Raw genomic sequence first — 25,025 nt, 5'->3', positions numbered from 1 at the left:
CATACAATTCAAACGATTTGTTCCCACTTATGCCCATTATCTGCAAAAACTCTAGACAATCAGGCATCGGGGATCAGGCAGTAAAAATGCTTTCGAAATTAATACTCTTAAAGAAACACTATTTATGCAAAGCAACCATTTCGATAAATCGAAGCATCGATTTGTTTCTTTGTCTACCCGATAAAAATATCGATGCTCATCTCGAACTGACATCACTAACGTAATAGCAGCAGTGTTGCAAAAGACACAAATTTTTCAATATGGAATAAATTTGTATTGATATTTGGTATTAGAAACAAATCAAAGAGATTCCCAACAGCTACTGTAACTGGACATGCCTTAGCCAATAGAGAAAGAGGCTCCGAAGAATATCTTTGATAGAGAGCGATGAATGTCAGCGTTTATTGTTGATTTTTCTGCAGCATGATTTCTAATTTGAGGGTATATACACGTTGGCAGCTGTGCGTAAAGTCGTTTACAAGAGAACGAGTGCGAGCAAATGAAGTTCGCGTTGCTGCCACGCATTAGGGTAACCAATAATTTAAGACATCGTAAACACATCGTAAATTTTGCACAAGCAAATTTAGGCTTTAATTTTCTATAAAAGACAACGGACATGGAACTCGAGACTGAAGACGTTGTCGCTGTCGTCTCGGTTGGGGCATTCCTTTGCCAGTTGCTGGCTTCGCCGTGCAACTGCAGCACGTAATTACAGCCCATTAATTTTTGTGTGCTTCTCGCTGCTTGCCGCTTCTTTCGCTTGGCGCATGCATGATAAGTGCCACTTGCCCAGCCCACAGACTCCAGTAACTCCGTACCACCGTGCCACAGTGCCACCGTACCCACTTGAGAGACTCAGCCTTCCCCCTTTGACGCCTCCGTGGGCCCCGTTGCGTATTTGCTTTGATGAAAATGTTTCCCATTACTTGGTTGGGCATTGGCTGCCCCTCATGCGCCTGGCCGCCTTCTCCTGCTGCTCCTTCGTGAGTGCTCACCATGCAACGGTCTTTGTCGAGGTGTAACCTATATTTTTCTGTTATTTTTAATTAGAGGCTTCTCTGTGTGTCTGCTGCCTACCATCGTTGATTATTGTGCAGCATGTGGCAGCATGCCTGCGCCTCGGACAGTTGCCACTTGTGCAACGCGTGAAGCCAATTTGAGCAGCATTGGGATTCCAGCTTTGTAATTACATAACTCGCAGCTGGAATTGCGACTGAAGTTAGACTTGGACTTGGACTTGGACTTGGACTTGGTCTTTGCTAGCAGCCCCCTTCGCCCTTCTGACCACGACTTTAGAGTGACTGCATCCGCCAAGGCCTTCGGATGGGTTAATCAATTTATTTAAATGCTAAATGCTAATGAGCCTAATTATAGATTACCCACAGATTGTTATCCCAAAGCTGATGGCAGCGTAAATAGCCTCAAATGGCGTGTGGAACGTGCTAAGTCTGGTATTTCATGAATGAAGAGATTGGTATGCTCCATAGGAATCAAACAAATAGATCCATCAAATTGTCATTTCACGTTAAATTATGTAGAAGTATACATGTTGAATTGCCATAACATATTTTCTCATTTATATTTAAATATATGAATGTGCACTTACCACAAAATCGATAGTTGTCTTCTATCAGAAGAAAAGAAACAGCCTATTTTTCGGACAACACTGTAAAAAAATGAGAGAAGAAAGTGGACAAGAATGAGTATAAGAAAAAGATACGAGCGAGAGAGAGAGATATTCATAATCATAATTGTTGAATAGGCTTTGAGCCAATCTGGCGGATATATACATATACTAATGTGTAAGCGATCAATTGTGATTATTAAAAATGTAATAAAGCGGATGTTTTATATCACACAATTATGGTTTCTTTTAATAAATTACCCAAACATATTCCAAAATTAAGATTTGCGTTATAAAAATATTAAAAAAAGAAATGCAAATATAAAAAAAATAATGCTTTACCATTCGCAGTCGGTAGGATTCGAACCTGCGCTCCCAGAGGGAATCTGATTTCTAGTCAGACGCCTTAACCGCTCGGCCACGACTGCCGGTTGAGCATCAACAGAACATTTACCCATATAAGCACGCGAAGACAACGATAAACATAACAGGGCGAGTTATTAATATAGATGAGCGCTCAAGTGGGTTAATTGAGTAAATAAAAGAGAGATATGATAGAAATAGAAATGAAATTAATAAACAAATTAAAAATAGTTTGCAAGAATGGAAAACATTTGATTGAAAAAACTACGTATAAAATGTGCATAAAGAGCGAAGTGGACAGCGAAGAGGCTGTAAAATGTGCTGCAACGAATCGGCTGCAAATCAAGGCGTCAATTAAAAGGAGAAACGCTGGCTGCAGGCCGCAGCAACAAAAAGGTGGAGCCAAACGGCGATCCACTATCTCAGCCACGCTCCGACTCTGATCTTGCCGAGACGACGGCCAAAGCGACTGAATAGTGAAGATCGAAGACCCGCGGCTCTCGACTCCTCGACTACCTGGACTCTTCATTGGCACCTGTATTTTTTTTTTATTATTATTATTATCTGACGGCGGTGATTCACTTTGATGCCGTTCAGTCAACCAACCCGCCTCCTAAGCCGCCAAAGATATTGATAAAGTGTTAACAGTCGAAATTGATTGCCAGACAGTTGGCCAATGCGGCATTTGTCGCCAATTTGATGGAGCTGCATTTCAGCAGTTGTCTCCGACTGGTGAGAGACAGGACTCTTGATAAATCGTTGCCTGCACTCTGATCACCAGATAGCCAAGACAATTGTCCAGGCTGGACAGACAAATAGTACAAAAAAAAAAAAACCTTTGTAAGCTTTGCTGATATATATTATATCTCTCACACGAAACGATAGAAGGCAGCCTTGTGGTGGGAGTTGTTAGAGCTAATCCTCTACCAAATATCTCAAAGTTTTGCAATAGCTGAAAAAATGCCTGAGCTGAAATAAGTTTCATAGCTAACATATAGCTCAGCCTAATGTCCACTTAATCTTCAGCAGTTTTCCCTAATTGGTTTTTCTTTGATTTTTCTGCAGCATAGCTCAGATCGTTACCGTTAGTTGCATGAGGCGGCAACAATGCTGGTGGGTAGCTAACCCAAATACCAACGCATTGTTGAGGCTAATGAGCTAAACACTTAATCGCCACAGTACCAGGTAATTCCAGGTAATTCCAAAGTCGAAAGACTTCGCCTCGCATTCCTGCAATTCATTCTGCGCGCAAGTTTAATTTAGCAAGCGCTATAAATCAAATCCGCGTACCCATCCACAGCTAAATGAAGTAGTTACCAGTGTCGAGCCACTGCCCCCGGACCCATTCATCACCAGCGGGGAATTCAATTCACGCCTGCCAGGAATGCCTTTGACACACGCTGACCAGGTAGATCTGTAGCTGCTGCTGCTGCTGCTGTTGTTGTTGTCCAAGGCGATAATTAGCGCTCAATTGTCGAACGTCATCTCTAGGCTCTGGTCTGGTCTAGGCCCTGGTCGCACTCGTAGTTTCATTCCCGATCATCAGGCGGCCTTTTGTTGTGTCCGGGCGTACGTGACGAGCACCACAATTGCAGTCCATCAATGACGCAGCTGGAAAACTCTGCTGATGATCACCTGTGATCACCTGCCGCATGCCTTAGCAGGCTAAGACTCCAGCACAGCCCAACCCCGCCCAACCCAACCTCTCTCTTCCTTCGTACCTCCAGCTGCCATGTAGACAATTGCTGGCTGATTATGGGCGCGCCCAATTGTGATTATACGCATATTTAATGGGTTCTATATTCTCAACAAATCCGGCTGAAGCTTTCGCATTATTTGCTATCAAAAAGGAAGCCTCAAAAGTCGAGCTATGCTTTAAAGAGGATATCTGAACAGCTTAAAAATTATGTCTAGACAGAAGCGAATTTTGCCAGATAAAATTCAGATAAAGAAGTTCACTTTTATAGCCTTTTATCTCAAGTTTATCTGGAGTTTGAAGCATATATTTACAATATAGATTTTTGTTTCTGTAAGAAAATTATTAGATTGTTCTTTTACTTGCAAGCAACTTGTTAACTTAACATGAACGTTTAATTTATTGAACCGCATTGCAAGCTATTTGAGCATTGTTTTAAAATAAAATTTTTCTTCGCAGCTAGCTACGACTCACTGATGGAACCTTGGCTTAACTTGATCAAGCAGAATCCAATATGTTTAAATTCTTTTAACATGTCCATCAGACTGTAGACAGAATTCAATATATTTAAATTCTATTGTAAGTTGACAAGTGTGCTTAGCTGTGCTTTTAACGATGCTTATCAACATTTTTTTTTTTTTGGACAAAGCGCTTTGGTATAATCTTGAAACAGCCGCCAATCAGGCTTTTGGGGCTAACCGAACAACCCATCCGAGCAACTCTTTCAAATCAATGACAAATGTTGTCAAAGCGCATTTCGCAGTGTTGCATCAACAGGATGACAAGAGGCGATAAATCTGGTTGGGGTTTGTGGTTTGGGTATTGCTATAAGAGCTGAAACATAAATGGCCTGGTGTTAGGTGTCAGTTATAGGCACTGACAACTGTCAATGATAAGACCACACACACATCAGGTTTGGCAGTGAAAAATGAAAGAGGGGGCCACAGCACGCAGTTTTTCAATTAGCCAGACAGGCACGAGAGAGCGGGGGTTAAAGGCACTTGCGTGCCTGCAAACAATTTCTCGAGGGGGATTTCATAACAAGTTGCTGGAACTTGCAGAGTTACAACATGCGATAATTGTGAAATTGCCTGGAATTCTGTTTTACATAATTGTATCAATAGTTGGATTAACAAACATCACATCAACAACCTCAGCCTCAGCCTCAGCCCCAATCCCAACCACATTCTCATACTCAACACGAAGCAGCATGCGCTCCTTCAGTGGCCATATGAGCTGTCAGTTTGATTTACTTGCAACTGATGTGTCTATATAGTAGCTGCTGGCTCTGGTAATGGGGGGTCTAACCCGGTAGAACCCCTTCGAACCCTAATTAGCCACTTGGCAGGCCCATGGCATGACACGTGTCCCTCGTGTTAACTCAAGTGTTGCCAGCGACTGCGGCTTTTGGTTTGTCATTCGTTTGCTTCGCTGGCAGCTTTGTTATTTGAGACCAACAGCCCGACCAGACCAGACCAGACCAGACGAGACGAGGCTAACCCAACCCAACCCAACCCAACCCAACCAACCAACCATTGAGCTCGTGCCATGGTCTCACTCCTTGGATCTGGTTCCTGACATTTCTCGTTTCCGGTTTACTGCATTTCGTCATCGTCGTCATCTTCGTTCTGTTGCACTTTTCTTAATTAAAAGCCACATTGAGTTTTGTATTTGGTGTTGTTTGCCTGCTTGCACCACCTGCATTGCACCACTTGCATTGCACCACTTGCCCACTTTTGTCGCCCTATCAACAGCTCAGTCAGCACATAGAGTGGTTCTTAACTTCGAATAGGGCGCAGCTCGCTCAGCCACATTCACATTAAAGATCTGTTTGTGGTCGCTTGAGCCGCAAGCCATTCGTGCCTGTCAAAAGACAGAGCACAGGCTGAATGGGAAACAGAAGCGGCTCTTATCTCGTGGACTTACTCAATCACCTGCTCTCTCTGTTAGTATTACCTTAATTAATGAAAATCGAGCAGAAAGGTGCGATTCAAGAGAAGCAGCGATTAAAAGTAGGAAATGTATATATATGTGAGAGAGAGAAAGAGAGAGAGGGAGAGAGAGAGGGAGAGATAGAAAGGGAGAAATAGAGAGAGAGAGCGACAGAGATAGAGTGAGAAAGAGAGATACAGATAGAGAGATAGAGAGGTAGAGAGAGAGAGAGAGAGAGAGAGAGAGAGTAATGTTACGGAATTTATAAATATCATCAACTAGGGATAATTCATGGTCAGAACTGAATTGCCAAAATATGTATTTATTTTGATATATGAACATATACTATTTGTTAAATTGCCCAAATAATTGGCAACAAAAATCGGAAACACCAGACATAACGAACAAGCCGTACTTTAATTTGTGAGAATCGCAAAGAAAGGCAGCTATTGAAACAACTTGTTTATTGTCAATAATATGCTAATGACAAAGATGATAGCTCAGAGGCTCGAAAATGAGATAAAGTAGATCCAAGGAACAACAGCAAAAATTGAAGGCAAACTTCTGGTTAAAATTAAGAAAGATAAAAGGAATCTCCTAATAGAAGATTCTCACGAAGAAAATTTGAATGGTTTTTATACAGCTATCTGTATTACTTTGATGTTTTTTTTTTTTAACAAATTCCTGACCACAGTGATCCTCTCCAATCGTGAGAAAAACGGCCCACGACTTTCCACACAAAAATTTCACTCGAACTTTAAATGCCTTGTTGAGTTTTCACCGAATTGGATTGGCGGGTTCATGACACCACGTGGGCAAAAACAACAAGCGCGAACACACAACATTTGGCGACAAACAACAAGTTGTTGTTGCATTTAGCTGTTGTTGTTAGCTGTTGATTGCCAGCAAGCAACATGCAACAAATCAGGCAACAGGTTGCCGCAGCTCTTGTTCCGCCAGATATCAAATTTCAGCAGGCAAACTCTCGACAGGCAAACTCCGCATCGAATGCTACTTTCGGACAAATAAACTCCACCTGGACCAGGTGTGCGGCGGGCCGGCGGCATCGCTGGGAGTATTCGCACATTGGTTTGCTTGGCCAAACGGCAAACGAAATTTGTTTCAAGGTTAGTTAAATACAAACTCGTAATTTACATGACGCGCCACGAATTGGAGGTTTCTTCATTTTCCTCATTTTATTTTTGTTGAACACAAACTCAAAAGCGAAACTCATTTAAGCAAATAAAAGGCAAATGAAAAGCGTTCAGCACGCAAATACATTTTTCATATACAATACCCTTATTTGGGGTGAGGCGACTTTGTCAAGCAACTTGTATCGAGTTTTGACAAACTAGTTATTTGAAGAGATTCCTAAACAAGTTTGTTTGCTTTCAATAACCAAAAAGTTATTTTTATTTATTATTATTAATTATTATTTTTTATTTTCATTTTAGGCAAATTTGTGCAACAGTTCAAACTTATTATATATATTTTTTTTTTATAAATTATCCAAAAATTATTTGATTGTAACCTGCCTTTGATCTGTTTTTCTTTTTAAGTTTCCCATTTTCTTACTGAATTTGGCATTTACTAAGGGAAATGTTAAATGTAAGTTTCGTCCGAAAGTGTATTAATAAATCGTCTTTGTCTCAAATTAGCTGTTTTCATATGAAATTATTTTCATGTGGATTTTCTGGCTGACAACGTAAACCAGATTCTGAAGCTTTCATTACAAATTGTATTTGATTAGCTGAGCAGCAGGTTAAAGAGGAGACACCCTGACAGGTTACCCCACTCCAAGTGGTATACGAAATTTTAATTGGAGCTCTCAAGTGATTCGTCGTATGCTTGACTCTGATTAAAAGAAAATACACACATATAGACATGCAGACAACTCCTAAACAATGCCGGGGAATTGTTCGAGTCGCTTTCTTATCAGCAGCACAAAGATGCAGATAGAAGTGGACATGACGTGGATGATGACCGGCTCGAGTCCCTGACCCTACGGCAAGTGAGCATGCCAAAGAAATGCCAACAACAGCTTGATAAGAACTGAAAGCTGAGAGCGTGTCTAGACTCTGGTCCGATTGACAATAGCTATAAAGTCTTCAATTGGTTTTTTGCACTATTGTTCTTTAGTTTTTGCATAGATTTAATTACAGATAAAAACATTTGCTATAAAAAAGCCGTCATTTAATAACAATTTCATTATTAATTGTTTGTGCTTAACCACATGGGCCAAATGATGACATGTGGAATGCGAGAAAGTCTATAAAAAAAACCTCATTATAAATACACTTTTTTCTTCATAATTACATATGTATATGTAGCATTTGTTGCAAATCATGCTTTTACAACTAACATACTTATATTTGCAGCTTTCAACATATTGCCAATGCCGCCAATGCGAGCCCGAACAGTTAAGTTCCCTTAGTTCTAGGCACATCTTCAGTTAGTCTCTTTGATTTTCAAACACTTAACCCATTGAAGAAGAGGTCAAAGGGTATATTGGTTTTGTGCAAGTGCATGTAACAGGCAGAAGAAAGCATCTCGAACCCACAAAGTATATGTATACTTGATCTACGTTCTCAGAACGTATAAAAGCTAAAAGCTATAGACTTTAAGAGACGTTGTTTTGAACGTAGATCTTAATAAGGCTAGCGCAGTTTGACTTTGTTTACGAAAATCGATAACTTGCAGCGTTTCCAAGCAATCGATAAGAATCGATATGAGCAAATATCCGAGCTAGAGTCAACCACTTTAAAAATGTAACTTATAGAATTGTTTATATAGATCATGTAACTTTTATTGCATAGCTAACTTGGCATGGCTGTGAGGTTGTTAATCGACTGCGCTTCAAGGAACAGACCTCATTTTGATTGTTAAAGCAAACGAGTGTGAGCTGTATTCGATGCTAGTAGAAGAAGGTTCAGGGTATTCCCCTTGTCCCCTAACTTGTTAAAGTTATTTATATGAAACTCGATCCATTTGTTGTTGTGGTAATTGTTGTAGTTAATTGTTAATTGTAATCGCGCTCATCTTGACAGAAGATTATGTTTGGCATTATGCAAGAGTATTTAATTCGTGGCACTAGAAAAGATTTTCCTTGTTGCGCTGCTTTTGCCAATTAAATTTATTATTAAAATGCAGCTGATTTTCTGCCAGGGCTCTATCCAATTATGTAATTAATTATTATTGTTAAATATTTGTGCATTTATGCAAATTTTGCGTATTTTCATGTAATTTTAATTGCAAATAAAACCCATTTTTTCGCTTTGCTATCCTTTTATAATTAATTTATGGGATTTTTGCTTTTGGTATGCAAAGCCTTAAAAATTAAACAACAAAAAACTGACGCGCAAACAACATAATATATTTATTCAACCAAACGGTAATTTTTCTGTTGTATTTAATTACGGCCACACATCATGCGTGTGCACTGAAACCCCAACCGAAAAAAATTATATTAATAATTTATTTATAACACGCGATTGTGCGTGTGTGTGTACATGTCTGGCCGTTAAGACAAACAAACAATCCGCATAAAGGTAATTATTATTAAAATTGTCAATGGACCAAAATGGGTATAAACATACAAAATTGGGTTTATTTTAAATATATTTCCTTAAAAACTGTCTAATTCATTTATTAAACAACTTAGCTTGAGTCTATTCCATTGGGGGCCTTGCCTTTAAAATATATATTATAATAATTTCTAATAAAATAATTTAATTTTAAATGAAAAACGAGAAAATAAGGATACCTTTGGCACGCAGTATATGAAAACAGAATATTGTGCCAGCTACATTTCGACTGATCGTTCCTAAGGCTACTATATGCTATATGATATAGTGGTTCGATGTAGATAGGTTTTTGCATAGTGAAACATAAAGATGCAGAGTTTTCCATACAAAAACCTACTTCTCGACCGATCATTCCTAGGACAACTATATGATATGGTGGTCAGATCGGGCCATTTCTGACTTATAGGCTGAGCGACAAGACGGACTTGGCTACATCATTTCGGCTGCTGATGCCGATCTAGTATATATGGTATATACTTTATGGGTCGGAGATGTCTCCTGATTGATCATCAATCAGTCAATCAGACAGCCTGTGAATCGTTGTTTTGTAAATCAACAAACAGTCAGTCAGTCAGTTAAACAGTATTTTAGAAATCAACGATTCCTTGAGAGTTGAGACAAATGTTTAGAATTTGCTGCTTTGTCGATCATGAACTGGAACTTTGTTACAGACCTCCCATTGAAGCAGCTAGACCTACAACCGGGCAACTGAGTGGGATCGTTTATCATCTTGCCAACGAAATCTGTCACATGTCCAACATATTTATTGGCATAGCGCCCCCGGGCGCACATGTGTCTGGCTGGGTAGCATTACCAGTTTGGCAGTTTGGTTTGCTCCAAATCATGTACAAATAAATGCGCCAATAAATTTCATCATTAAAATCACTTAATTTTGATCTACGATGAAAATAGTGAAAAATCACCAATGCCAAAGCCAAAGTCGAGAGCCGTGTTAAGAAATACACAGAACCGGACCCGAACAGCCAGGACCAGAGCCGAATGGAGCTGCAGTCCATATAAATCATAAAATAAAAGACACTAAAAGCAAAAATAAATCACAAACAACCAAAAAAAAAAAACGAAAATAAAGCAAAAATGAAACACATGCAAAACCGGGCAAACATTAGAGAAACTTTTTTGCGCCCATACCGATCCGGTCTGGTTTCGGTGTCTCAGTCTCGATCTCGGCTGCAGCTACCAAAGTCCGCAGACCTGGACGCAAAATTAATTGTAAAACGCGCCGCAAACACGCTCCAGCTCCAGCTGCAGCACTGCGTCCAGTCCATAATCTACATAATTCCCGCAGCGAACGGCCCACCCCGAGACCTGGTACTCGGATACTCTCGAAACTCTCGAGACGCATGCGTGGCCATTGGCCGTGACTGTCTTTTGAAATATGACGCCCAGTTCTTTGCAATAGATACGAATGTCTCGCCCATTTCTAATGGACGTCTTCCAAGAAGCCTCCAACGGCCCATTTAAATGGAAGTTTTTCCTATTTTTCAATTGCCAGCAAATGAATGTGGCATCTGTGTTGCCTCTGTGTGAGACCAGAGCTTGCCAGCAATTTTGAATCTCTGATCATTTGTTGGCTAATTGCACATAAAACAAGTAAACCTACAACAAGAAAGTGTCCGACTAGGAAATACCCTCACCCTTCTTCCACTAACAACAAATACAGTTCTCGCAAGGGGGAGAAGGGGCGGTAGCTATAAAGCTATCAAATAAAAGATACTACAGACGGACATAGCTAGATCGACTCGGCTATTGATGCTGATAAAAACAATATATATATGTATGTATATGTATATACTTTGTGAATCGGAGATGCTTTCTTCTGCCTGTTACATTTTCAATGGGTATACACATGCTTAAAACTTGGGCTGGCAAGGCACAAACTAAATTTATAATTATTTTATTATATTTAAAAGCCTTTCGCTTGCTGAGATGTTTCTCAGTTAGTACTGTAGCACAGGCAATAAAACATTTAAGGATATCGGTCAAAAGGGAAAGCAAAAAAGAAGTTTTGCACAGGAAAGTTACAGCATGAAGGATACAACTAGATAGTTCCAATATTTTGTACAGTTTAAAAACTCATTTGGAAGCTAATAATTTAATAGATATTTTGTTATTCTGTATTCATTGACAGATTTCAGGCAATGGCTAAGCGCACCTTTGGTGCCAGTACCAAGAAATAGAGAGTTCATTAAATCAAAGCACAGTTGGTACGGAATTTTTCGACAGTTTTCCTTATTTGCAGCGCCATTAGAAGCACTTGACTCTACGATATAACAGTCTAAACGTGCTGAAACTGCGGCTTATCGAATGGCCCATAAACTGAGCGCCTGGCTACTGTCAACTGTCAACTGTCCACTGACTACTGTGCCCCAGTGTCCGCCTGCGAATGCGACTGGGCTCCCGTTGAGCCACGAAATAAATACAATAAAAAAAAAAGCACATAAGCCGGCAACTGATGCGTCTCTTGGCCGAAAAGCTGACCAGTTAAGAGCGGATTGCGGCGAGTGTAATTTAATAAATTAATTGCAACAATTAGTTGCTTCATTTTTATTGAAATCCTTGTAAATATTGAGCTAGACGCGACTCCGCGGCAATTGGCTGTCATTTCGATTGAATTTATGGCGCATCTCTCATGCAGCCACCAAATGGAGCAGTTAGCCGAGAGGCGTTTCCACTATTAAATATGGCAAATTTATGCAGGTGCCATGAAAAATTCGACAATTGATTATGGCGCATAGATTCATCCGGGGGGGGTGTCAACGGAAGGCGTGAAATTGCCTTAAAAACGCTTTATTTTAATTTGTTTTATGTGCAATTTGATGAGATGCGTAAATATCCGCAAAAGCGAACGAAAAAGCAGATTGAACAAGAATAAACAAAAATTGAAAATAAACGAGATGGTAAGAATATTTCCCAAGCCGAAGATTTAATACCCTTCCTTGTAAGCATTTGTCCTATGGTTGTGCAGAAATGTCGCAATAATAAAGATCGTAAATGCAGAGGACAATTTGGACAATATCTCATAGTTGCAATAATAATTATAGCTTGGACACGGAACATTTTACAACAACAGGAATCTATCATAGGATGACAACTGAACAACGTCTTTAAGGTCACCTCAGCCTTTTTTAAGTCTCTGCGTTTGAACGGGTTATAGTCTTAAATTGCACGTAGTCAGTTCGTAATGCGGTAATTTGTGCGTTTGCTTTCATTACACATTTTGTGTCACCTGCATTTGTCGCCCTGGACTCGAGCTGTTGGACATTCCCCCTTTGCCCGGCCCAACAGCAAATGGGCTCCACTACATGTGCCCCATGTCAGATGGGCTAATTTATAGTGTTACATTGTACGTGACTAAACTGCAAGTCCACTTCAGTCTATTGTCTGAACAAAACACAACCAAATGCTGCTGCTGCTGCTGCTGCCTCCTCAGCAACACGTGGGCAACGGGCCAAAGAAGCCCAATAAAATGTTAGAACATCAACTGCATATTGATGACAGGCCACAGACGATGCGAACGATGACGAACGCTTTGCAGCATGTGAAGCCTGCACTGTTATACCCTGTAATGTCCATCATAAAGGTCTAAAAGTAATACAAGTCGTACATTAAAGATTTACGAGCTAAAACTCATTAGGTTATCTTATTCCCTCAACGTTAAATGTATCGAAAACTTCAGAATAGTGGGAGCATAAATGAAGCAGTTATTAAAAAATATACAGGGCATTGTCTAGTCGAGCTTTTGGTTTGGTTTTTTTTTTTTTTTTTGTTTGGTTTCGGTTTTGGATTTGGGTTATGAGCAAAGCATCGCTCAACTGCAAAACGCAAATGCAACAATTCAGTTTTGGGCTTTGTTTTTGGGGTCAATGTCAATTTTGTTTTGCTGGCCGGCTGGCTGGAGGAGGTCGTCTGCCTGTGTGTGTGTATGGGGGGGTGGGGGGTAGCAAACCCCATGCCGCCCCGCGCCGGGACGCGTTTGGCATCTTAAGCAGCCGCTGCCGACACGGACATATATAAAACCAAGCGGGGCGACTCGCAGTCAGTCAGTCAGTCAATCAGCCAGTCACAACAATGAAACTCAGCCCAGTGGTCATCGTGTTGCTCGCCTGCGTGCTGAGCCTGGCGCAGGCGGATGTCCAGCAGCAGCAGCGTCGTCGCTACCAACTGCAGCGGCAACAACAGCAGCCACAGCAGCCACCGCAGCCTGGTTACAGCTACAGGCCAGCGGCTCAGAATCTTGAGCAGATTGCACAGCCAGCGGTTAGCTATGCCGCGCCACAGCCGCAGCAGCTGTACAGAGCTCCTCCAGCGCCTGCCCAGGCAGAGGCGGCTGCTCCACAGCCGCAGCAGCAGCAGTTCTATAGAGCGCCCGTCCAGGCAGAGGCAGCCGCCGCGACGCCCGCACGGCTGCAGGCAAAGCCCGCGCGATTGGTGGCCAACAGCGAGGCGCAGGAGGACGACATCGACGATGCCGCCGAGGAGGTGGAGGTGCCCAGGGCAGCGCCAGCAGCTCCCGCTGCCGCTCCAGCGCCGCTCGCACCCGTACAGCCGCCAACCATTGTCTATTATCCGGCGGGCGCGGTCAGCTTTGTGCAGCCAACCTCCTTTGCCAAGTTCATAGCAGCGCCTCAGGCGGCACCAGCAGCAGCTGCTGCCTATGTGGCCGCGCCTCAGTACTATGCCGCCTACTATGGTTAGGAGTAAGCTAAAGCCCGAACTGTAGCTGCAGCTTATCTTTTCTTAATAAAATACCAACTTGCTATATTTATGTTTATCCTGAATTAAAATTTTGTACATTTCCTAGTTCTTAGTTTTGAAATGTTGCATTCCTTCTATATTGTTTAATCTCCTATATAAATTATTTCGCAAAGCTCGTTGCCTATTTACTTTAAGCTTAGATCCTTCTTGTTCAGTTGCCCGAATAACCGCGACAATAGTATTTTCTAAATGATTATGCCATTTACAACACTGCAATTAATTAGCGATCTTTACAGTGTTAATCAACGTAGCTTTTGTTTGTGGCAAAAAAAAAAGAAATCATAATCATTTTGCTTGTTCTTTCATAATTCATTTGGTTAGTTAAAACTTTAATTTTACTGCATTTCTCGTTAGTTTTAATAGTTTTAATCATATTCCACCGTTTTGGGCCACCCTCCTCCCTGGCTAGACTCGCGTGATTAAGCTGCAACAGAACCAGCTATATCATCATGGCAGATTTGAGTACCACACCGACTGCGGGACTGCAGACAGAAGGCTGCCTTAAAACGGAAGGCAATTCCACGAGAGCCTAACGAGCATTTGTCGAAAGAAGATGCGAACGCGACTTAAGGCTCGGCAGTCTGACAATGAGTGAGCAAAGATAATCTATTATGACCGTAACAAGAAATAAATCCCAACTCGGTAATCCATCATTTTACGACTTGGCAATCAAAATAAGGAGTTTAGCTAAGTCAGTTAAGGAGTCGGACGGCCGGACAATGGGCGGCCAATCAACGGCCAACAAAGTTGGCTGGCTACCTCAGTAAGTGAGCCCCAGCTAGAGATGAGTTCACATTGAATTCCCTTTAACAGCTTACAATTATTAGAGGGTATTTTATAGTATAATATGGCAAGCTGAATTCGAATCAATCTACTTATGTTTTATGTAGTTATGTGTGTGTGTTTTTGGTGTCTTTTCCATCACTGAAAAAATCACATTCTCAAAATAAACAGCTGTACAACACTGGCTCCTTTACATAAATGATAGGTATATGAAAGAAAATGACAAATGAAACGCTCTTTTATATAAAAAGCAAAGACACCAAGTGTCTGATTGACAATGCGATTAGTGCATGATCAGTATTTGATAGGATTAACTCGTGTCACGCGCTCATCACTGGCAGCGTCTAACGAACAAGTCGAAAAGCATGTTAACGTTAAGCCCGAACTAGAAGCGAACCCACAGATTGAGCAGAGAGTTGCGATCAGGAAACATGCATTTTCGACATGCTGCATACACATTCAGGCCACATTCAGCGGGCGGGTTGCAGTCGAAGCAGGGAGCAGAGACGAATTCAAAGCTCAATTTACGGCAGCCTGACGACTTGGACAAGTGGCAGCTTTGGGCCATTTTAGCCAGAGCCCAGCCGCTGACGGCTGACTGCTTCTCTGCCTGCCCGGCTATCTGTCTGTCTGTCTGTCTGTCGCTTTGTCTATCTGGCCGACTAAATAGTTGCCAATAATCCGTGTCCAAATTGATCGGGTTGCCGTTTATGGTAATGGACGAACTTTGGATGCCAAAATGTTGGCCGTTGGTCACTGGCGGAATGCTTCATTACCGATGCACAAACTTGGGCGTGCGTCTCAAATGATTTGCAACGGTTTTCAGGCGGCATTTTGCATTATTATTGCTTCATTTTCTACTCCATTCTGGGGCTACAAGCGGCACCAGCAGCCATGAAGAATGCTGTCAATTAGCGTAAGAAAGGAGCGACAGTGGATGCTACTTCCCAACAGATTGATAAGCTGATGCTGCTGCTGCTGCTGCTGAATGTGGGTTGGAGTTGGAGTGAAATTGCGAGCATACCGGAAACCCAAGTAGTGACAGCTGGCACGCCCTTTGCTGGGACATAAGCCCATTTGGAACTGCTCATACATTTTCAAAATCGCATTTAAAGGTGAAAGGTGAAGGTGCAACAGTTAGTGGTGGGCATATCTGGTTCGCTGCCTATTGGAGCCGTGCCAATGGAGCTTAGCAAAATGCTCGAAAATTCAAAACGAAGAAAAATAGAAAGAAATATGGGCTAGCTAGAAAATGAAAACAACACACTGAAACAGCCATGGCAAAATCAACATGTGGGCGGCACATGCGAGCACTTTAAGCAAAGGAAAAGGCAAAAGCAACTTTAATATTAGCCAAGTTTATGCAGTGTGCAGTATCAGTTACAAAAATCAGTAAAGTGTATGAGTCTCTGCCTGTGTGTGTGTGTGTGTGTGTGTGTGTGTGTGTCCATGTGGGCGCTTGTTTTTGTATCGGAGAAATTGTATTTTCAACATCAGCGCAAGAGAAAATGAAAAATAAGCAGCTGTAGCGGCAGCGTTAAATTAAAAAATAACACAAGCTAGCCGCAAAAAAATATAGCCAAACGTGTACAAGAAGAATTGACTAGAAATTATTAGTTTTTAGTGGTTGCTCTAATGTTCATTAGCTAACCTCGATTTTGATACACTTACATTAATATATTTGCTTGAACCTTCTTGTGAAATAGGTTTGCACGTATTCAAAACGCGCGCTCTTCATTAAATAATTTTACAGTACTGCATGCACTTTTTTTAACGAGATGGTAACGCTGGCCACTTACTCGTTCACTTGCTCACTTGCACTCGTCACAAGCTGCCAATCAACGTGTGACGTCACATTTAATAAACATTAACTGTTTTCGGAACAAACGAAACAAGCAACAGTGCCTTGTGCTGCTCATTTTTAATATATAACTCATTTTTATAAAAACCTATCAAAAATGTTCGCTTTGCTGCTCTCACGTGCAATTCTACGCGTAACCTTCTCATTTGATTGCCTCCCGAAACAGCTGTGGCAACTGACCGACAACAACAACAACAACAGCCTGCACAACTTTCTTAAGCACGTTCGACGAGAAGAAGAGGCACGAACACGAGAAGAGATGTGTTAAAATCAACCCAGAAACTACTTGTTGACAAACCCAAGCGGCAGCCACCTGAACAACTCTAGCGCTCTGGCCCAGCCCAGCGCTGTTTGCATATTCTAAATATACATACGCACGCATAAAAACTCTACACGTCATCAGACTTTCTGTCGCGGAACGTAAGTTAAATTATTTAGCAAAGCAGGCAAGCAGTTAGAATATGAATTAAATATTTGAATTAACGCAGAATATGCGTCAACTAAAAGGCAAGGTAAAGGAAACGCGAAAGCAAAAGAAGGAGCGCAAATTGGAAAACGCACAAATGCAGGCAAAAATTGGAACTGTGGTACTGCCGGCGCTTGGTGTTATTGCCATGATGGTGAGTAGCGCCGGAAAGTGCGAGAGCTTAACATATATTGTGTGATTTTAAATATTGTACAGATAGTGGCGTTTATTTACCTGAAGACGAGACCTGCAATCTTGGCCTAGAAGAAAGACCAAAAGGAAACTTGGCGTAGCTTAAGCTAGTGTAGGCATCAACGATGATATTATGTACTTGTGCTCGTGTTGAACATTAATCTTGTAATTGCGTCCTTGTCAAATGTGCAATTTGTTTTTAAATATTACACTATATTGTATAAACACACACCAGTTGAATAAATAAAAGCGACGAAAAAGAGCGGACTGGTTTAGTGTTGTACAACGCAAATATTCAGGCAGTCGTGAAGCTAATTGGCGGGTCGTTTGAATATTTTCAAGGAATACATTTTTGTATATGTGCGTGCATTGGGCTAACACACACATGCCGCGATACACACAGATACAGCATCTAACGAGTTTCTTTATTTTTGGTTACACTATCTAGCTATTTACACGTTGCTCGTTCGTTGCGCTGAGTAAAAGCTGCCTTCAGCATTTGTCAATCAAAACAAATTGAAAAAAGTGGCTGAACATAAAATTTCGCGCCAAATATAAACATTTTCGCATACTGCCAAATAATATATTAACAGCAGTTAACTAACTTATAAGCACTGCAGTTATTTATTTTTGCTTGTGATTAGATAACACACATACAAAACCAACAGCAGCACATACATACACACTCTCACATACATAAGTAACTGAGTGTGCCAGCTGTTTTCTGCTCTCTCTTACTCTCGATTAAACACACACACACACACTCACAGACACGAGCCTACAGACACCAGCTCGCTCTCACGCGGCGCGTCTCGTCTCGTACGTTTTGACATTTTCTTCAACGCAGTTGTTGTTTTGGTTCTCACACTGGCGCGTGCGGGTGAAAAGAGTGATTTTAATTACTGGACAATGCTTAAGTTTTTGGTAAGTAGCACGAAATACAAGTGAAAGTTTGTGAAATACGCCGCTGCAATATATTGCAGCACCAACACTAGCAAATCAAACGCCGTTCTTTTTATGGCGATGATTTAATGCCGTTGTTGTTGTATTGTTTAACATGCGACCAAGAAATGCCAACAACAATTTACGCAAATTATATGCGGCAAACATCAGCTGTAGTAAAACAATTTCTAAATTATATAAATCGTTTGTATGTACATACATATGTCTTGCCTTTAGACTGTACTGTGCGTTGTTCTTTTACTAAGTGAGGCGCTTCGATTTATCATCCTTGTTCTTAGTTCAAAGTTCAGAAAGCAAAGGAATTCGTGCTTCTGCAAGTTATTTGACACTAATCGATAGTGAAAAGGCTTCTTTGGGCAGATGAAATTGTATTTTACTTTTGCCACCCTCAATACATACATAAATGTGTGTAAATTCTGTCCAAAAATGTCAGAGAATAACTAACTAAGCATTGCTCCCATTGCCACAAAACATATTTGAGTATATTTTTGGGCACGACACTTAGGAAAACACATTCAACATAAACGACTAAAATGAAATTGCTTGGTTTGGGAATGCAACTGTTGAAACGTGGCCAATCTTCGTGCACGAGCGGCTGCCAAGAGTGTGATGCATTGCCGCCATGTCCACCAAAGCCTTTATGGACAGGCGGGCGCGTCTTGTTGTTCTCAATGGTCAGGGGCTGTATATATAAACCTTAATCCGTTCGACGCAAATTAATATTTGTAACATTTTCATTGCAGCTAACTTTTGGGGCCGGAGTTTACACGGGTCTCTACGTGTCGCAGAACTATGAAGTATGTCTTGAAATCTCAACAAAATGTTGGCTACAATTAATCGTTATGCTTTTGCAGGTGCCTCGTGTTGATGATCCCCCCAAACTGGTTGAAAAAATGAATAAAAAAATCCGAGAGCTTATCGATGGAAAAAAGTAACGTCATTTAGGGATTCATTAATTCATATTCATCCGGCTTAGACCAGGCAGTTTTATGAAACTAACCCAATGTGACTATGAACCACGCACGCTAAAACAAAACAAAAAAAAAAACAAATTCAAAATAATAAAATGGGTAACAGATTTTACAACTTGGACTGATTATTACAATGTTACAACCATGCGAAGTGCGAAGTTGTGTATCCATTGGCAAGTCAAACTTATTTTCAATATATGTCGGATCGCACAGTATTCATCAAGACTTTTAACAAGGACATTCTCTACAAAATTTACAATGAAAAGGACTCGTCAAAATGCCAGTTTAATACAAATTAACGTTCTACTCACATTAAAGCGATGACCATCGAAGACGGTATTCAATCACCAAACTAATCAATCTTCATTTGTAGAGATAAAAATTTAAAATAAACTGACAATATAAATAACAAATGCATTTCAACAACTCTTCACATTATTCACAGAACGCCCGTCGAACAAATTGTGCACGATATCAAAAAGGAGGCGAAAAAAGCTTTGGACGACTGAAGAACGTATTTACTTGCAGCTCGAGACGAAATACAATATATTTAGTTATTCTGTGTTTAAACAAATTTATCTATGATCCAATAAAGGAAAGTTTAAAGTTACAATCTAGATAAAGGAAACACCTCCTCCATAATATTCTAAACGCGTCTGCGGCTGCACAAATGCCAGCCAGTCGGAGGCGTGCGTGGGCAGAAGGCCCATACTGTGGCACTTATATAGCGCAAGGGCCACATTCGCCAGATTGCCCAGAATATAGATAATGCGCTGGCCGGTGCCCTGTGCACCCTCGGCCATTTTTGAGGTGACTTGCGTCGTGAACATAGCCTTTATCGGGCGTATTAACATCATGCCCACCATCATTATTGGAAAAATAGAAATTGAATTACCTGACATGTACATTATGAATAGATTCATTGGTATCTGGAAGAGATTCATGGGTAACAGCAGATCTTGACGAAATGTGGACACCGCTTACCTGTTTCAGTGGTCCCAGGGCCAAGTCCCATGATTTTTTAATTACCAAACGTTGATCACGTACAACTTCCGTTTGATTTACCAGAGCCGTAGGATTGTAGCCAGGCGGGGAAGGCATATCTGCATTTTTGCTACATCATGGGAGAAAAATGGATTACCTTTGTTGAAATTGCTTATTTTGACACACATACCTAACGTTAAAGTCCAGCGCCCACTTGGATTTCTTGGAGTTTTGCTTAGCCGACATTTTACTAGTGTTTTTTATCTAGGTTTAGTTAATTTAATTGAAGAATTACTTATAAATTGGCACCAGCAGCAGAAAAACTTTTTTTTATCGTTATCGGCAAAAGCAACTCTGAATGTGCCGGCACTGTGTTGGTAAACGGTCACATATAGTTGGGGTTGCCTTCAATTTATTATCGATAACATTCACATAATATACGTTGATTAAAAATTTTAATTTTTTTTTTTATGTATCAAAAGTGATTCAGCATATTTTGTTTATTTAAATTTTATTTAGAATTACCTTTATAAGTAGTACGTTCCGTTTGTATATGGTTTTTATGTTTTGTTTTGCTTTTGATTTTGTTTTTGTTTTTTTTTTTTGTTACTTATTTTGCAGGCAAGCGTTGGATTATAAACAAAAATAATTCAAATTGTTTTTTTTTTCTTGTATTTTTTAAGACAATTACAATTACAGTTTTCATTACTCATTATTATTACTTTTATATATATATAAAATTAAAAAGAAATATATATTGATGAGGGAAAGGGCAAAACTAACTTAATAAAGATACATACTTCTGTTGTGGTGGTTGGGTTTTCTTTTTACTCATTTTTGCATTTAAACATCCAATAATTATATATATATAAATTTAAATCATAGCGTTCTTTTATATGCTGATGCTGCTTTGAAAGTGTTTTTTTGTTTTTGTTTTGAGTGCGGTGTTTTTGCGATTCTTAAACAAGTTTTAATTATGCGCGGCGCGGTTTTGCGGGTGTTTTTTTTTTTTTTGGAAAATGGAAATGCGCAGAACCCAAAGTTCGCTATGCTTCCTCTTGATATTACTTCCCACTTATTTAATGCCGTTGTCTTCTCTTCTTCTTCTTGTTGCCGTTTTTGTTTTTGTTGTTGTTGTTGTTGCTTTTGCTGTTGAAGATTTTGCTGCTTTGCTTTTAAAATCAATGTTAGTGTATAATTATTTTGTTGTTGTGGTTGTTGCTGCTGCTGCTGCTGTTGCTGTTGCTGTAGTTTATTTAGCGATTAGCGTTCTTTAGCTGATTGGACAACCAATCAAGCCCCTCATAGAGGCCGTCGCCGCTGGTTGCACACGTCGCCTGTATATACCAATTGCGGTTTCTGAGTGAGTGCAAGCCCAACTTGTCGGTGATTTCGGCCGCATTCATTGCATTTGGCAGATCCTAAAAGCAGCATAGAGAGAATATTAAGCATTTAATATATATACATTAATTAACGGGAGTGCATTCTCGAGGCATTGTTATCTCGAAAAACAAACACCTTTCTTTCTTATCAACGACATCCAGTCCATTTATAGTAAACACGTGCGTTAGGCTAGCTTGCGCAATATGTTCTTTTAAATGCCGACATCATTGAAAATATTTCAAAAATTTTACAAACAAAATGTGCTCGAATATTAACTAAACTTCGGTGCAAAAACAAGTTTTCTATTAACAGTATTTTGCTCTACTTTCACAATGTATAATATTGATTTCCATACCTGTTTGTTGGCGAATATTAGTAGGACTGCATCTCTGAGCTCGTCCTCGGCCAGCATACGCATCAATTCCTCTCTCGCCTCACCGATACGCTCTCTGTCGTTGCTATCAACGACGAAGATAAGACCCTGCATGGAAGAAAGGAACAGCACGTAGAATATGTTAATTGGGGGGGCAAAGTTAAAGATTTAAGCTGATATGGGTAATCTTATGTATATCAGTCCCGTCTTGAAACAAAATTAACTTTGAATAATCATAATTATAATCATTATAAGTTGTTAACATCATCTAGAAGAGGTAGGCCGGCGGCACATCTACTCAAAAGGAACATTAACGTACTTGTGTATTCTGGAAGTAATGCCTCCACAATGGACGAATTTTGTCTTGGCCGCCCACATCCCACACTGTAAAGCTAATATTCTTGTATTCTACAGTCTCCACATTGAAACCTGGCGTTGAAAGAGAAAGCATACAGTATGTTGCATTATTTGTATACATTTGATATTATTAAAATTGTAGATTATTACTACTTACCAATAGTAGGTATCGTTGTAACAATTTCGCCTAATTTGAGTTTGTACAGAATTGTGGTTTTACCAGCGGCATCCAAACCGACCATCAATATTCTCATTTCCTTTTTGCCGAAGAGGCCTTTGAATAGATTCGCAAATACATTTCCCATGTTGTTGGTTGTTGTTTCGTGTCTTTCAATGTGGAGGGGATGTTGTTTAAAATTGTTACACTAGTGCTTCTTCTTGTTTACGTTAATTATAAACAAGTTCAAATCCGAGTTGCAACTGCTGTTAATATGCAACTCCTGTTGGATTTGTGTGCTTGCAACTTGAAGAAACTGCAAAGAATGAAATTTTAGTTTCTCTCACTCAGCTTCTTAATTCGATTAACTGCGGTCTGCGGCATATGGACAAAGCAACCCCCCCGCATAGACACTTACGATCAATAAAACTGACTTGAATTACAAATGTTATGTGTAATGAAGTTTGAGTCAAACGTTGTTTAGGTTTTGCTCGTTAATTGCAAACTGTTTTGATCACTTTGCATCACACTTAAGCTTCGATTGTTAATGCTGACGTGTGTTGGGCAAACGGTGAGTAAACCGGAAGGCCCGCAACCAAATTATGAAATCCACCATTAAAAATGTTAAATACAAGCTACGAAATTGCTTCAACCAAGCGTAGAAAGTGTAGAAATGGCAATAAACGCTTTTACCAACAAGTTCATTGACAACGTCAAGTTGCAGATGTCGGCTCCAAAATAGAAACAATGAAAAGAACTGATGTTAGAGGGCGATTGTCAAAATAAAACAACAACTTTGATTTGACACTGGCGAGTTTGCTGCCGGCGCTGACGCTCAGTTGACGCTGACGTCGCGGCGGCTGATAAGATATTGATTTTTTTGTTGTTGTATTGTATTATTTGTTGTTGGTGTGCGTGCAGCGGCGGCTACTTTAGTCGGGGAAAAACGTGTACGGACAGAGCGCGCAAATGTTTGAGGTGAGAAACTTTCGATTTATCAGTGCAAATGCTAGCAGGATGACTCGACCGACCATTGCCCAGCGTCGTCGCTCCAAATCTGTGGTGAGTCAGCAGCAACGGCGACTATACACACACACACACATACACACATGTGCTTCAATATGCAATTCAATTGAAAGTTTAATTGACTTCACATAGAAATAGACAGCAGGCAATGGTAAAAGCAGCAACAACAACAGCAACAATTAGGCAGCACTGGATGCGCTAGTGTTGCCCATCAAAACGAAATGCGCAAATAATAACTGAACACGCTATCGAAAATACATTTACGTTTTGTTTGGTTGCATTTGATGCCAAAAAACTCAATTGTGCAGAAGACTTAATGTCGCAAAAAATATGTGTAAGAAAATGAAATCTACACGTAGCAACTTTTATATGCCGCCGCAGCAGCAACACCCTGCAACGCACACACAGTCACAATTCATAAACACACATACGCACATGAGAGTTTAGGGTTGCCTTACGATTAGTGTGCGTGTTAAATTGTAGTCATTTAGACCGAGTTTAAACACAGGACAATTACACAGACAGTTTTTGTTGCCATTAAAACTAGCGCAATTTCTTAGAACTTTTTAGTTTCCTTTGTTTGCCTGGCAAATAAATACACTGGTGGTCCACGAACACATTTGACAGCCCTACCAATTTATATATGTGTGTGTATGTGGCTGCCTTTGTATGAGTACCAAGAAATGATGACGGCGACGTATGCTTTTTTTTCATTTGCTTTTGTCGAGCAGCGGCAGCCTTGTTTTGTTAATTTTCAGGCGAAATATTTGTTTGGTTTGCACTTAGGACATTGCCTTAGCATTACGCTTCGATTAATTGCACTTTGCACTCATTATTTACCGTTTTCTTTGCAGCTTTTTATAAATTTCCTTCTGATTAAATTTTCTGCTGCTAAACCGACTGCGAAGAAGAATGTACAAATTGGTGATGACAGAAAGAGTACGATACCGCCAATCGATTCCAATTGAGCGTGACTATCGATTACAAACATTTTAAGAACGAATTAAAATAGTTGGCAGTTATATAATTGATAATTGCCACTAAAATTTCAAGAAAAACTTAATTTAAATAATCAATTAGTTTTCATAATTACTAACTATTCGGTATTTATATCCCGGACGATAGTTCGTTTACAACCATTCGATTACCACTCCCATCGCCAGTTCCACACGTCATATACATGTGTGCGTGTGTTAAAATTTCTACACCAATACACCAACATCACCCACATTGCTGCGGCAGCATTTTCAATAGCAAAAGATAAAAATGCTACCAGCTTTCTATTAAAATACGCCATTGCGCAACAACACCATCTAAAACTTGATTGAAAATCCATACGCACCAAATAATTGTATCAAATGCACGCCAATTTGAGCAGAAATTTTAGAAATTTCTACTTGGAAATGTCTAAAAATCACAGAGCGAAATAAAACTTGACCGAGAATACACTTGCCTTTGAAAAAACTGCAAATTCACCAACGTTGAAAATGAACTCAACGCTGAGCGTGGCTGTATGCTAGAGCAGCAACACTAT

General features: G+C 40.2%; 5 protein-coding genes, 1 long non-coding RNA gene and 1 other non-coding gene across 9 annotated transcripts; 4 read left to right on the top strand and 3 right to left on the bottom strand.

The window, feature by feature from the left end:
* The first annotated feature begins 129 nt into the window (after positions 1-129).
* Positions 130-1,813, top strand: LOC116650587 (uncharacterized). Its single transcript, XR_004303589.2, has 3 exons — positions 130-983; positions 1,051-1,327; positions 1,386-1,813. It is a non-coding gene; the product is annotated as an uncharacterized lncRNA (long non-coding RNA).
* Positions 1,814-1,970: 157 nt separating this feature from the next.
* TRNAS-AGA (transfer RNA serine (anticodon AGA)) lies at positions 1,971-2,052 on the bottom strand. The gene has a single exon. It is a non-coding gene; the product is annotated as a tRNA-Ser (tRNA).
* Positions 2,053-13,271: 11,219 nt separating this feature from the next.
* LOC6622498 (uncharacterized) lies at positions 13,272-14,056 on the top strand. The gene has a single exon (XM_002047634.3). The coding sequence runs from the start codon at positions 13,289-13,291 to the stop codon at positions 13,913-13,915; it is 627 nt and encodes a 208-aa protein (XP_002047670.1). The 5' UTR covers positions 13,272-13,288; the 3' UTR covers positions 13,916-14,056.
* Positions 14,057-16,742: 2,686 nt separating this feature from the next.
* Positions 16,743-17,539, top strand: LOC6622607 (single-pass membrane and coiled-coil domain-containing protein 4 homolog). Its single transcript, XM_002047633.4, has 3 exons — positions 16,743-17,039; positions 17,108-17,239; positions 17,302-17,539. The coding sequence occupies exons 2-3, from the start codon at positions 17,111-17,113 to the stop codon at positions 17,347-17,349; spliced, it is 177 nt and encodes a 58-aa protein (XP_002047669.1). The 5' UTR covers positions 16,743-17,039; positions 17,108-17,110; the 3' UTR covers positions 17,350-17,539.
* Positions 17,540-17,763: 224 nt separating this feature from the next.
* LOC6622673 (uncharacterized) lies at positions 17,764-19,839 on the top strand. 2 transcript variants are annotated; one of them, XM_015175135.3, is made up of 4 exons: positions 17,764-18,201; positions 18,984-19,037; positions 19,095-19,171; positions 19,657-19,839. In XM_015175135.3, exons 1-4 carry the CDS (start codon positions 18,187-18,189, stop codon positions 19,718-19,720), a joined length of 210 nt encoding a protein of 69 aa, XP_015030621.1. In that variant the 5' UTR covers positions 17,764-18,186; the 3' UTR covers positions 19,721-19,839. The 2 variants fall into 2 exon arrangements, with proteins under 2 accessions (XP_015030621.1, XP_002047668.2); XM_002047632.4 differs by lacking the exon at positions 17,764-18,201 and adding an exon at positions 18,679-18,914.
* Positions 18,983-20,549, bottom strand: EMC4 (ER membrane protein complex subunit 4). Its single transcript, XM_002047631.4, has 3 exons — positions 20,386-20,549; positions 20,196-20,325; positions 18,983-20,140 (listed from the first exon to the last, which is right to left on the bottom strand). The coding sequence occupies exons 1-3, from the start codon at positions 20,439-20,441 to the stop codon at positions 19,826-19,828; spliced, it is 501 nt and encodes a 166-aa protein (XP_002047667.1). The 5' UTR covers positions 20,442-20,549; the 3' UTR covers positions 18,983-19,825.
* Positions 20,550-21,163: 614 nt separating this feature from the next.
* Positions 21,164-24,971, bottom strand: Arf1 (ADP-ribosylation factor 1). 2 transcript variants are annotated; one of them, XM_015175868.3, is made up of 5 exons: positions 24,834-24,971; positions 22,466-22,781; positions 22,271-22,380; positions 21,934-22,059; positions 21,164-21,616 (listed from the first exon to the last, which is right to left on the bottom strand). In XM_015175868.3, exons 2-5 carry the CDS (start codon positions 22,611-22,613, stop codon positions 21,452-21,454), a joined length of 549 nt encoding a protein of 182 aa, XP_015031354.1. In that variant the 5' UTR covers positions 22,614-22,781; positions 24,834-24,971; the 3' UTR covers positions 21,164-21,451. The 2 variants fall into 2 exon arrangements, with proteins under 2 accessions (XP_015031354.1, XP_002047666.1); XM_002047630.4 differs by lacking the exon at positions 24,834-24,971 and adding an exon at positions 24,332-24,468.
* Between the last annotated feature and the right edge of the window lie 54 nt (positions 24,972-25,025).

This window comes from Drosophila virilis, chromosome 3 (genome assembly GCF_030788295.1).
Source record: "Drosophila virilis strain 15010-1051.87 chromosome 3, Dvir_AGI_RSII-ME, whole genome shotgun sequence".
Lineage (NCBI taxonomy): Eukaryota > Metazoa > Arthropoda > Insecta > Diptera > Drosophilidae > Drosophila > Drosophila virilis.
The sequence above is the reverse complement of the archived record's forward strand: the minus strand, read 5'-3'. Positions and strand labels throughout refer to the sequence as shown.